The 13,949-nt window shown below is 43.8% G+C and overlaps 1 protein-coding gene and 1 non-coding gene across 3 annotated transcripts; both read right to left on the bottom strand.

The window, feature by feature from the left end:
- Window positions 1-3,761: 3,761 nt before the first annotated feature.
- Window positions 3,762-3,893, bottom strand: LOC149863550 (small nucleolar RNA SNORA35). Its single transcript, XR_016442828.1, has one exon. It is a non-coding gene; the product is annotated as a small nucleolar RNA SNORA35 (small nucleolar RNA).
- Window positions 3,894-6,489: 2,596 nt separating this feature from the next.
- Window positions 6,490-13,949, bottom strand: LEPROT (leptin receptor overlapping transcript). 2 transcript variants are annotated; one of them, XM_090049640.1, is made up of 4 exons: window positions 13,747-13,882; window positions 13,564-13,639; window positions 11,446-11,632; window positions 6,490-10,300 (listed from the first exon to the last, which is right to left on the bottom strand). In XM_090049640.1, exons 1-4 carry the CDS (start codon window positions 13,760-13,762, stop codon window positions 10,184-10,186), a joined length of 396 nt encoding a protein of 131 aa, XP_089905766.1. In that variant the 5' UTR covers window positions 13,763-13,882; the 3' UTR covers window positions 6,490-10,183. The 2 variants fall into 2 exon arrangements, with proteins under 2 accessions (XP_089905766.1, XP_089905764.1); XM_090049638.1 differs by having other exon boundaries at window positions 13,564-13,949.

Here is a 13,949-nt window from a genome sequence, read left to right as displayed (position 1 = left end):
CTGGGGAACTGCTCCACTCCCCCACTTCACCTTGGGGAGCAAGGAGCCACGTGCCATCAGGGCTGGGGAGTGGAGCACTTCCCCAGAGCCAGTGTAGCCCACTACAGCCCCAGCCGCCATCCCTAGCTTGCCTCACCTCAGGGAGGAGCTGCTGCTCGCCTGCCCCAAGTGAGGCTCCACCAGCTCTGGGAAAGTGCTCCACTCCCCAGCCCTGACTGCACGTGCCTCCTCACTCCCCGAGACCATGCGAGGGAGTGGCACGGAGCAGTTCCCCGGAGCCAGCAGAGCCAGGCCCCTGGCCCCCAGCCCCCACTGCCTGCCCCAGGTGAGGAGCGAGGAGCTTACCATCAGTAAGTGTCCCATGCCACACTGAAAGGGGGAGGTGGGACCAAAGCAGCGCACTCATGGACCGCTACTCCTTAGAGGGAACATTGCTTCAAGACCTTGCTGTACCTTAGCCACCTGGCCTGACCCCAACGAACACTGATGTTTTTTCCCAAGAAATTTTATTTTTAAATATTCACTCTGGCTGAAAGTGATCTGCATGAAAGAAGCCGACACACGTTTTTGACCTTCATGCTTACCCTAAGGTTGGGAATGTTCTTAAATAATGCAACCTGTAAAAAGTTAAGTCTGAATCATAGAAAATTAGGGTTGAAAGGGACCTCAGGAGGTCAGCTAATCCAAACTCCTGCTCAAAGCAGGACCAGCTCCAATTGAATCATCAAAACCAAGGCTTTGTTTAGCCGGGTCTTAAAAACCTTCAGTGATGGAGATTCCACAATAGCTCTGGTTAACCGTTTCCAATGCTTTACTACCCTCCTCATGAGAGATTTTCCTAATACCTAATCTAAACTTCCCTTGCTACAACTTGGGACCATTTCTCCTTGTTTTATCATCTGCCACCATTGAAAACTGTCTAGCTCAGGGGTGGGCAAAATACAGCCCGCTGGCCAGATCTGGCCTGCAGAGGTGCTTTGTCTGGCCCTTTGTAGGTCCCTTGGTCCTGCCTGGCCTAGGCACCAGCCAGACATGGCAGAGCCTGCTGCTCCCTGGGACTGACTGGGGCAGCTCTGTGGCTGGACTGGCTTTCTAAGCAGCCCAGGCAGCAGCAGCTTCTTCTGGGTGCCACCGCTGCTGGCCTCAGCCCTGTGGTACTGGCACGAACCCACACATGCAGCTCCGACCTGGCATGCCCCACACCTGCTCCAGACTTGCCTGTCCAGGCTCAGCAGCAGCAGTGGCAGCTGCTGGACAGAAACTATTGTTGGGTGTAGGGGAAAAGTGGCCCTTCCCCTTTACCGCTCCCAGGCAGGTCCTGGGGCAGCCGCTCAGAGCCTGCACCTGGACCGTCCTGCACTGTCATTGCTGTCGTGCTGGGCAGCCCAGCGGCAGCAGTGAGAGCGGTGGAGCTGCGGAGGAGCCCAGCGCAGCTGCACCAAGAACTGCCTGACAGCAGTGAGGGGGAGGAGCTGCTTTTTCCTTGTACAGACCAACAGTTTCTCCCTGGCAGCTGCCACTGCTGAGCCCGGATGGGCGAGCCCAGAGCAGGCATGGGGCTACAAAGTTGGCAGCAACAGAGAGGCACCACAGGACACACGGGCACTGGGCTGCTGCAGGGCAGGTGCTGACTAGCTTGGGGGGAGGGGGGGCCTCCCATACATACCCCACCGTACCCTCAAACCCTCCCCCACAAGCTGCACAACCCCATCCTGCCCCGCACACAATCACCCCCCACTGACACTGCACCCACCCACATCCTCCCCTCCACACCTTTAGCAGTGAGCAGGGCTCCCCCCCCCACACACACCACAGACACGCACCTACATAAAGACCCCCAGCCACCCTCCCCTTTCACACACCACAGCCCCCCATAAATGCCATACCCACCCACACATCCCCACAAACCCCCCATACCTACACACATCCACAGCCTCCCACACACCCCCAATATACAAAAGTAAGACTTCATTTTGAGCTATCCTGCAATCACCTCTATATATGCAACACAAACACATGCAAATCAGGACAATATTTTTTTTAAATAAAATTAAAATGCTATTGTGGATATTTGATTTTTAGTATATAACTTGTTTATTTTTCCAGTTCCAAGACAGCAAATCCACTTCCCAAAAGGAGTACTTAAGGAGGCAAGGGGACAGAGCTCCGGTGGGAAGTCAGGGGTTAGGGGGCAGGATTTCCAGTCCTCAGATGGTGACCAGCTGTGGGGGTGCTTGCCAAGGGTCAGGGCCATCCTTGCAGCAATAGCTCACCAAAACTTATTAAGCAGCCCTCCAGCTGAAATAATTGCCCACCCCTGGCCTAGCTCCACCCTCTTTGGATCCCCCCCCTTCAGGTAGTTGAAGGCTGCTATTAAATCATGCTCCGAGTCTTCTCTTCTGAAGACTAAGAAAGCCCTGTTCCCTCAGCCTCTCCTCATAAGTCACATGCTCCAGCCCCCTAACCACTTTGATTAGCCTTTGTTAAGTCACTTTGCTCTCCAATTCTCCATTGTGCTGGGTCGGAGTCCAGGGCGCACACATATGCTTGCATGCATACATACACCTGGTGCCATTTCAAGGTGGGCACATGCTTGCATTTAAGGAAAAATGAAGTCTGTGCAAGTAAGTGGGGCTCAGCCTTTCAATGTTGTGGGCAGGATCATGCCTTGTGCCATCTCCACTCAGCTCCCAAGTGCCCATCTTGGCCCTGCGTGCCCAGTCAAGCATGCAGGCCCCAGGGCTTTCCATGGGTCCAAAAATCTGGCAGCAGGGCCACAGCTCGCCCATTGCCAAGTCTCCAGGTCCATGGGAGGCCCAATCGGCTGCTGACATATCTGCAGGCCAGATTTGACCTACAGGCCAGGGGCTAAGCACCCCAGGTACAACTGGCCTCATGATAGAGCCCTGTCTTTCTGAAACTACTAAGACATTTACATCATGAACTCATTTAGAAGTCCCACCCTGCTACTTCCATCTCAAGGCCAGCAGGGCTCTCCTCCCTGCAATGCAGTTCCTGCTATGCCAGTTGGTCTCAAAACACTTCCAGGCTTCAGGCCCCTTTTAAAATGATGTTCTAAGGTTGGACCCTAGTCTGCGGCTAGGACTCCATAGCCTGAAGGGGGGAGAGGGTTATATAAGACTATCATTCATATCTACAGAGCAAGGCTTTGTATAGTGCAATTGCAGCAACATCTCCAGCAGCCAGATGTGAGGCGTAAAGGCCTGGTGGGGTTATGCTATTTTTCCTTCAGAGCCCTGCCAGCAGCATCACTAGGTCCTGCTGGGGAGTCTGCTCCGTTCTGCTCGAGGCTGTTCTGTCCAGAGGAACGGGCACTTTCCTAACCACAATTAGCAGCAGTTTAAGATAAACAGCTCTCAGAAGCAGAAGAGCATGGAGCATTCAAGGCAGAGCCAGTGAGAGACAAAAGGCTGCATTTCAGTTAGAATGGGAAAACACTGCCAACAGCTTCCTCCAAGCACTGGCAGGTAGCTGCCCCAGGAAGGCACATTGAGGGGGAGGGTCACAGCACTCACAAGGGAGTTATCTGAAGGGAACAGACTCCTGCAGGTACAGAAAACAGGTTAATGGGACCCCCCACTCCCTTGCCCCAAAACTGGAGCTGCTCTAAAAGCAAGCCAGGGCTTTCCCCTGCTAACAACCACACTGCATTTCCAGCCTCACTCAGGCATCTTGCATGGCATACCCAGATACTCTTCCACAGCAGCACTGTAGCCTGGGGAAGGTGCTGAGAAATGCAGATCTGTACCCACCCATCAAAAGAGACAGAGCCACAAAAGAAGTCCAGCCCTTCTGCTGGGAGCGAGTTCATCTCACACTGGAATGAGACTTGGGAAGCTAGGGAGGGACCGACCAGTCAATTTGCAGTGCAATCAGACCCAAGATACATACTTTATTGAGTCATCTACGAATAAACTGCTTGTGTCTCAATGTAGTGAATAGGGAAAATGGTGCTGGCTAAGTCCAGGTAACAAATTCTACTTAATGAAGATACGGTCAATTAGCAAAGAGTCAAACGAGGTCAAAGGTGTATCTGAGCCTCGGTGATCCATCAGGCTATTGTGGTGAAAACACAGAGGCTTCTCCAGCCAACAAGACAACAATGCGGCTTTAATTATGCAGGCAGACACTTATTGAAAGTTTAATCTGTAGTTGGGTTAAGTGGAGGTGTCCTTCAGTACAAGTTCAGAACTCATGCCAGAGTCTGCAGCCAGATGCTTAAAACTTGAACCTCTGCGCCACCAGGCCACTGTAGTATTAATGGTAGTCAAATTAAATACTTGCCCTCAGTAGTAACGCTTCACCAAGGAACGGGGTAGGGTCAGGAGGTACCAAGACAAGTAATTTCAGATGCAACAGGAAGCAACAATGACAGCAATATTAAAATCGAAAAATCAAGTATGCAGAAACTAGGCGCTACATTTCAGATGAAAACTCAACCACCTCTGTGTTTACACAGCAAGGCATTGTCCCACTAAATCATTGTGAACTATTAAGTCATGCATATATGCTATAATGCACAACATTAAAAACAAAAGTTAAGAGTGTAAAATATATGGTTTGGCTAAGGCTTATACTTCTCACCGGAACTTAATTTGTTCAAAGAAAATGTTTCAACATAAACATTAAAAACCTCCATTATCATTCAGCCACTATTGGCCAAAAAGACCAAACAGCTGCCCTTTCACACCAACCACTGCCTACCAAAAATACGATTACTTAAGTAAATCATTCTTTCATTATGTTTTAAAAGCAACCAAATAAGGGGTTTAAGGTCCACAGGTATGACCTGCTCCTAATTATCCACCCTTTGGAGTTCTGAGACAGACAACAAGGGCATTCGAGATGGCAAAGTGCCACATGAAAAAAGGCAGTTCTGCTTAGCTATTGAGAAATGACAAAAATTCAGATCTTTAATTACTATCAAAAGCGAAGGAGGAAGACAGTGCAAATATAATATAAAATCCTGGCTACATGACATGGAGAACACTTTGACTACCTGCAGTCCACTGTGAACCCAAGGACAGCAGGAGACTCAGCAAGCTCTTTCCCTGCACCATGTATAGCCCATCAAAGAGAGCAGTCAGGATGCTTCTTCCTTTAACAGGGTTTATATGGGGCTTCCATCACTTAGTAAGATCTGAAATCCCACTGAAGGTCTACTTCCCTGCAGCATGTTTTACAGGGTGTTTTCCATAGGTTGGCAGATTCCTAAGTGTTGAGCTAACACTAAACTTACTCACAATCAGTACACGTATAGCACATGTGGACTTACTGATGCACCATCAAGTTCAAGTTCTGGGTAAAATTTCTCTCACACAAGACATTTGCAAGCTTGCAACATGGTCCAACATGCAGCTGAAGACTCTCGCACTTGATGTACAGAGACACTCCTGGCCACGTGGGTCCTCTGGCACCAACAGCAGATTGGTGCTGAATCCAGACTCTATCCATTATCTATTTATAGATAAGGATTTTCAGTCAGTGTGAGTTCTCAGAAGGGAAGTGTGGCTTGAAGAGAAGTCAGGCTTGAGTGCTGACTGAAGTCTTTTCCATATGGCAGAATATGTGCAAGGATATCTTCTGCATGAGTTCTTCAGCGGGTGTTGAGTTTGCAGTCTTGGGTAAAGATTTTCCCTTGTGCCAAATCTGTAGAGTTTTGTTCCAGCACAGGTCTCCCAGGACTAGGAAGAGGCCCTAACAACAGCACCCCAGAATTTGCAAAGAAGCTTAATTGCAGAAATGATTACCTTTCTTATCTTCCAGGGTCAGCACATGCACCTCCAAGGACCTCAAAGCTGGCTCTGACAAATGCAGAACACCTGGCAAACACAATGCGAAGGAGAAAATAGGAGTCCACCTTTGATGACCTAATGGCCTCTGGGCCTGTCTGGGGATTCAGTAATCATAAAATCTTAGGCACCCACAGACAAATCCCTATTTGTTCATCCTTAAAATGGTTCAGTGGTTAAGTGCTGCTAGGATGCAAGCATACAGAATAATTTCAAAACATATTCTAGTTCAGGTGGAAAGCATTACCATGCGACAGTAATTGTTTTATGGAGAATGAGATTATGGGCTCTAAAACTTGTTCCACCATACCTTGACCCCATGAACACTTACCACTACCAGTGCATTGACTCCATCACAATGCAAACTATGCAGTGCTTCCCTTACATTTAATAGAAAGGGCAGACACAGTTAAAACATTCAAATTCAAACTAACAAAAGAAAGAGAAAGAAAATCACTATAAAAAGGTACATTTAAGCAGTTTTTATTAGACAACTTGGAAAAAAAACAGCATGTTTTAAATTACAAGTGTTTTAATACTTTATGATTTCAGTAACCTGGCAATTATGGAAAATACAAATAGTGTTTACAAAAGTTACAAAAGCTGTGCTGCATTTTAAAATAGAGAAAAGGTGATTAGTCAACAATAAAGATTTATACAATGTGGTTTTTTGTTAAACTGATTGCAAAATATATAGTGTTGTTTTTATGTTAATGCCTTCTCCACACTACAATAATCTTGAGGCTAAGGCACTTTGGATGTACACTGCCATGTAGAAAAGCTGTAAGAAGGAAACTGTAGTAAATAAATGTTAACAGACAGTTACGGTGTGCCTGTTAGTGCACTCTTATGAACAGATGCAGCTCCTTATAAATTAACTGAAGGCTACTTCTCCCCTCCTGTGGAAACTTAGCTGAAGATTCACTCAAACAAGTTTACCTTGTGGAGGCCAAAAGAAAATAGCAAGATTTAAGCTGTACGTATTAATTTGAAATAACAACAAAATTTCAACTTGAAATGGAAAACTGATGATAACTTCCTAAAGATTAATATTAAATTTAATGTACTTAATTTTCAGGGGAAAAAATATTGCTTTCCTTACTCAGTATGTATCTACCAATATAAGATGCACCCATCACAATGGCATCCACAGAAAACAGGTCAAAGCTTAGAGCCATCTCTTCAGGATCCCAGTTTTTCTCTTCTTTCTTAAACACTTGTTACTGGCGCTAATGAACTGAAATCTCCTTGCTAAACCTGGAGCTACTGCCTATTCTAAAAAAAACAGAAATTTTTTTTGTTATATTTATTGCTCTCTCATTCTTTTATTCGAACTTAAATACAATTTTCTATGCCGCCTCAAACAGATTTCTTTGTAGCTCTAATTTGGTAAGCTATGCAATCTTTTAGTGCATCCCTCTCTTGTGTAAAAAAGACTGAATTGTAAAACACATGTGAAATTTAAACCTTTAAATAAGCACTTATTAAAACTTTGCTTCACTGAATTTACTTGGATAGCAATGCTGAGTTTAGATACTTGCAGGCTTGTGCACTTAAACTGCATTTTCAACTACACTTATTCTTTACTGAATAAATGGCAAAGTGAAATGACAGCAGTTAATGATATACAAAATTTCTTCTTCAAAAATCCAGGCAAAGCCTATCAGCTGACACTGCCTTTGCAGCAAACATCTCAACCGGTTATTTGAACAGATAATTTTCCTAAATAATGCTTTACACTATTCAGATTCTACATTAAAATCATGCATCAGTATGGTTAAAAGTTATTTACCTACAGGATGGCAGCCTTGATTTAAAAGGCAGGAATAAGAACATCTGATGATGTCTGACATCTTTGCAAATATTTTACTGCATAATATTATGCAGTAAAGACAAGAAATAACCATTTTGAAGAAGCCAAGAAAAAGTAAAAATTTGCTCAAAGGCAAGTACTTCACAATAGCTGTTTCACACACACTTCAGTCTGAAATTCAACAGCAACAAATGTTGCCTCCATTCCTCACTACAGAAGCTTACATCAAATTGCTCTCTCAACTTGCAAGATACAGTGACAGTTTGTTTAAACACAAAACACAACTGAAATATCGTAAACAATTTTTTCTATCAGTAATTTAATATTTTAGTGCACTGCATTAGTTGTGTTTCAAAATTATTTCAATTTACTTTTTCTCATTGACAAAAAGATAAACTAAAAGATCTAGAAGACTAACATACTATGAGTTAGTTTTCAAACCCTGAATAAAGATGGAAATCCACAGGACTTCAGTTTGTAGTGCACCAGTATTGGAAAAGCATATTCTGAATGTCAATGCACACATAAAGCAGAACAGTATTATCTTAAATCGGGGTGCTCAACCTCCAGCCCACAGACCAAATGCGGCTTGCGGAGCCTTGGAATCCAGTCTGCAGGGCTGCCAAGGGTTGGGAAATCTGGCAGCAGGGAAGCAGTGGCAGCTAATACTGCTACCTCTCCCCAGTACCAAAATCCCAAACCCTACTCAGTGGGTGGAAGCCAGGTCATGACCCTCCTTCTGCATGGCCAGACTGGGGCGTGGCCACATCCCCTTCCCTCCACATGGCCAGGTTGGGACCAGGCCATGCCTCCTTTCCTCCTGCCTGGCCAGGTCGGGGGCCAAGCCCAACCTCTCCCCCTAGTGGGGCTGTCATGTACCGTTTCCCCCTGCAGGACTGGGCCAAGTCCCCATCCTCCACATGGCTAGATTGGGGCTGGACTACCTCCTATCAGCCACATCTGACCCACAGAAGAACCAGGCGTCGCTGATCTGGCCCAACAGACAAAAAGGCTGAGCACCACCGTCTTAGATTTTTATACCACACTCTTTAAAATCAACAACTCCCCTCCACACTTTCACAGTTAGTCCTTAATGGGCTGACAACATTTCCTTATGAACTAAGCTGTAAATATGCAGGCAGAGAAGTTACTCAGTCTCAGTTTGCTGGTGCTACTAAAATATCTGCTCAATCAAACCATTCAATGTCTTACTTCAAAGTGCAGAGGTCAACATTTGCTAAGCCCATACTTGCATGACAGAGTAAATTAGAGCAACTGTTTCCTTGCACCTTTTCAGCGGTACCAAACTATTTTATATTGGCTTTCTGAGGTTAGGTTTGTAGCAGAATAAACCTCCACATAATTAAATGCCTCCTTCCCAATATAAAAGATTTGCTATCTCAGTGTAGTAGTAAAGTTTGCTAATATAATAAGGTACAAATGGACAAATGCTTAACAGAATAACAGCATTTAAAATATGCTATAACATTGGAATGTGATTACCTTTTCATACAAAAAACAGTTTGCGTAAATATATTTTTAAAGTAACAAGAACAAAGATACCAAATCCTACAGTACCCACTGTATTATTGATCTCTGATTGGACTAATTAATTTCTTTATAATTCAGGCATTTCACACACAAGACTATAGAGTTGTTCAATGCATACTAATAATAAATTTCTTGATACCAGTTCTTATAATTTTTCAACGAATAAGAAATGTCAGTTCTTAACATGGTAAAAGTTATAAAAATATATTATTAGATTCCACACACCCCTTGCCCCACATCCACCAACAATTACTGGGAGAACAGGAATAAAAACATTTTTTTTAAAACTTTCATTGGTTGAACGTTGAATAAAAATGGAGGAAAGGGGCAAGAGCCAACCTGATATTCCCTGACTTGCAGAAGTGGGCTGCTCAGTGTAATGTGGTGTACAATGAATCTTAATGCCAAGGAGAGCCTCAAAGCTTAGAGAAATGTGAAAGCAGCCCCCTAAACAGGCATTGTTTTTTTCCCCTCTCCTTACTATGGATCAGGAAAGAGGGTTGACAATGGCTATTATGTAGATTTGACTTTGTTTGAATTCTTGAGAAAACAAACTACTGAAAATTACAGCTATTTGTTCCACTCCTAGTCAAAGCAGAAGTCAATCAAGTCAGAGAAGCCACATAACTAAGAAGTATTTTGATTATGCTGTTAATGCCAGATATGTTGGCTGATTTCCAGCACATATCAACAGCACTACTCTATTTAAAAATATTGTTAATAATGTACAAATTGTGAAAATGAATAAAATGGTTCACATTATTATGTAAACATATCTGGGAACAGATTTAGCCATTATCGTTATAGCTTACTCTGTACACATTAGAAAAAACCATCAAGAGGGCTCTTCCTCCTGTGGCTGACATAAAAGTATATAAAAAGTGTATTATGTTTTGATAGTGCAAGGCTATGTGCATGCACACACATACATTCTAACATGCACAAAAACATATACACAATATATACACAGACAATGTGCTCTGTTCAGCAGCAGCACAGTGATGTCCTACCACTGTTCCCAGCTGAAGTCATCCCCCCTACCAAACACAAGGAAGAAGCCTAGAATGGTAAGGAAAATTACTGCATTGCCAGCTAAGACAAGACCACAGGCTCCCCACATGATCTGAAACACAAGATAAAAAGAAAATAAGAAAAACTGCATTGGTTAATCTGTATATACAGGTCTGTATTATTTGTATGCATTAGATAAGCTAAATGAAATACTACACAAGAGTGCTAAAAGCATAATGTAAACTACAAGAAAAAAAACTGGTTACATTATTTGATTAGCAACCACTGAAATTACTAGTGCGGTACTTATACATTTTCCCCTTATTAGTCAGCCTTTTTAATACACTAGCTATTAGAACAAAACAGACATCTTAAAGCAGAGCCCTCTTGGTAAAGAGAACAAATAATACAATTCATTCTTACAAGACTGCCATACTCAATGCTCTCTCAACTGTAAAGTATTTCAACAAACAAATGCAAGGAATAACCGTGCAGTAATTTGCGATGTTAAAATTTCAATAGCTTGCTGGATCCAATCATATACAATCTTACAAATACATTACCTTTTGGTCTATTTCTAGGGTTGAGAGTACCCTCTTGTGGACATTTCAGATTTGACAGTAGGCAAAAATCACAAATATTTAATACAACATTTTATACAGGACCCTCGCATACAACAGTAGAAAATACTTCAGAAGGCTTAGGCAAAAATATAGGATTGTAAAACAATATTAAAAGAAAACAGTGCATTAGGAGCCAAAAAGAAAAAAAAATAAATGTGAAGGAGGCTGAAATGCCATCAGGTATGGAACACAGAAGAATGCAGCTAGTGGGTGGATAAGGCAGGAGAGAGCAAATGCACAGAATATTTTGGAAACAAGGAGAGCAGTTATAAGCCCATGGCTTATTTCATTAGGCAAGAACACATTCTGGTCACAGATGTTTGGGTCTCTCTAACTGTAGAAACAAGACATTTAAAAAGAATGAAAGAGTTGCAATAGGCAAGGCAGGAAGCGATACAGGCTGTTATTAATTTCAGCAGAGCCATTATCAAAAATTTTGGTCAGATTCCAGATATAGCATTAGACAGACAAACTTAAAGATAATAAGGAATGAACATAGACGCTTACAAACAAAAGTGACTCCAAGAACTGAGCTAAAGATACCATCATTTCAAGTAGGCTTGGATATAAAAGCCCATCAACAAACATGCAATGCTTTTGTTTCTTAAAATGAGAACAAGTCAACAGAACTTACTACATTAACACGTGCAAGGATGATAGGAAATCCAAAGGCAGAAACAACAATTCCAGTCGTGAAGAAATATGCCAGTTCTCTGCAGGCGCTACTGGCTGCATCCGTGTCATCGCTTATTCTTTTTGCAATGAAGTGAGGTATAGGACATACGATGTAAAATATCAAGACAAACAATGGCCAGTAGACCCTGTGGGAGAAAGAGCCCCCGATAAGAAAACAAAGTTATATTTCACACAGTAATCAAACCAGACAGACTACTTTGTCTTCAAAGAGAAAACAGGACTTCCATAATTACCGAGGCCCTAATCCAACAGAACGTTAAGCATACAAGTAGTCTATTGATTTCACTAAGGCAGTGATTCTCAACCAGGGTGCCGCAGCACTGTAGGGTTGCTGTGAGATCCTTTAATGGTGCTGAGCAACATAAACACTATTAGGTTTGTACATGATGTATAAGATAAACCTAGTGATTTCAAATCCGAATCCGTAGTGTCAAAAACTTTCTAACCTGCTGTGGTGTTGCCAAAAACAAAGAAAGACTACTGCTCTCCTACTGTTCCACAGTCAAAAAAAATGGCATTTTTTAAGGACTGACTTGAGTCTAAAAAGATTTAAGAAACATTGTACTAAGACTTTCAAATGCAAAGAATTAAGCATCTGCATCTTTGTAAGATCAAGCCTGTATTTGTATCAAATAACTGAAATTAAATTAATTGATCTCTGATGATCAGAAAAAAATTAATCTTTAAGCATGCCTGATGTTTCTCTGCAATCACTAACAGAAAAGTGTGTATTTATCACTCACCTTAAATCTTAACCAAGTTTTCAAGTATGTTTATATAATCTTGCAATACTAAATTTCTCAAATGGTATTTATAAATTACTCACTGTTTGTGCAAGTCAGATGTAAATTTCCTTCTTTTATCAGAATCATGTTAGAATCAGATCAACAAAACACCAATTAAAAATAGTGCTAGAGATTTTTTGTAAAATTAAAGAGACTTAACAAAATTATATTGCATCTGGAGACTACATGCATGCTCCAGTATATTTCTTTTCTTTTTTTTTTTTTTAAGAAAAAAGTTTTATTCCATTCAATTTAGGAATTTTAATAAAAATATTTAAGTGCCATATCCATATACAGGCAACCCCATTTAAAGCTGTTTTGCTTAGTACTATTTCACTACAATGCTCATTTTATATTGATACCTGATTCCACTTAGTGCTCAGCAAGTTTTGTTGTAATACTCATGGTCGCCATCTTGGTTCGTCAAAAACTTCCCATTTTTTTTAATGTTATTTCTGCTTAAAGCTCAGTTTTCCAGGAACCAATTAAAAGCACTAAGCAGGGGTTGCCTGAAGCATTGTTACCCAGGGTTGGTGTTCTAGGACAGTAGGATTTCGACGCTTGAGAGTATGGAGTTAAGCACATCGCAGAGCCATCCAAAAATCCTATCTGTGCAAATAACGCGGCAGTGAGGTTCCACAAATAGTAGATTTTATTATAAAGGTGCCCTGGGCCCATTTTGGATGGAGCGGCATAGAAAAAAAAAACCCAGCAAGCAGTCCATTAAATACCTTCTCGCTCAGTGGCATCAAACACCTGGCCCAAGGAGCCGTTTCACTGGCCTGCAGGGATGAGGCAGGACTTGGGGGACTTGTGAGGAAAGGCTGAAAGAACTAGGGTTATCTAACCTGGAGAAGAGAAGATTGAGGGGAGGCTATGATAACAGCCTTCGAATACCCAAATTACCTCAAGGATGGAGACAGTTGGGACCATAAGAGGCAGGACTAGGCGCAGCAGCCTCATGCTTCAGTGGGGGAAATTGAGGGGGAACATCAAGAGAAACCTTCTGACTACAAGCGAGGCCAAACACTAGAACAGGCTCCGGAGAAGTTTTGGACCTTCCTCGCAAGCGCTTATTATTTTTGTAACTGGTCTCCCTTATAAGCGCTCAAATTTTAGACTCTCCTTCCTTGTGCTCAAGCGCAGGGTTAGAGCAGGGGGCTACGCTAGGTGAGCTGGGGCCGCCCCTCCCAGCCCTACGACGGGCCCGACAGCCACGAGCTCTGCAGGGGGCGGGTGCCGGGCGGCCGCGGGGCCGGCGCCGCGGTTACCTGTAGAGCTCCAAGGCGCAGCCCAGCATGAGGAAGGTCAGGCCGATGGCGCCGCTGAAGGACAACGCGACCAGGGCTGCGGAGCGAAAGGAGGCTGTGAGCCCGAGCCCCGCTCCCCGCCGGTACTCGAGGGAGCCGGGGAGAGGAGCAGGAGCGGGAGCGGGGCCGGGGCCGGGGCGGTACCTTTCACCCCCGCCATATTTCCGCGGAGAGGGGACCTTTCCGCGGTGCCGGGCGGCGCGAGACCTGAAAAGTGGCAAAGGCGGCACCAGAGGCCACTTCCTGCTTCCGGCGCAAGCCGCGCCCCTAGTCACGAGGCCATAACCCCGCCCCATTGGGGGTGTGGTCGCGTTCGCGCCCCGGCACGTCATAGCTCCCGCTGGACG

The sequence above is a fragment of the Crocodylus siamensis genome, chromosome 5 (assembly GCF_052110815.1).
Source record: "Crocodylus siamensis isolate JL-2025a chromosome 5, ASM5211081v1, whole genome shotgun sequence".
NCBI lineage: Eukaryota > Metazoa > Chordata > Crocodylia > Crocodylidae > Crocodylus > Crocodylus siamensis.
Note: the sequence above shows the minus strand (reverse complement) of the source record. Positions and strands in the feature narration are given on the sequence as shown.

Excerpts from the sequence above, each read along its gene's own strand:
- LEPROT (XM_090049638.1), bottom strand. The coding sequence starts at position 13,934 with ATGACGTGCCGGGGCGCGAACGCGACCACACCCCCAATGGGGCGGGGT. Across the intron at positions 11,633-13,563 it reads TGCGCCTTGGAGCTCTACAG|GGTCTACTGGCCATTGTTTG; the intron begins GTAACCGCGGCG and ends TTTCTCCCACAG. Across the intron at positions 10,301-11,445 it reads TCCTTGCACGTGTTAATGTA|ATCATGTGGGGAGCCTGTGG; the intron begins GTAAGTTCTGTT and ends CTTGTGTTTCAG.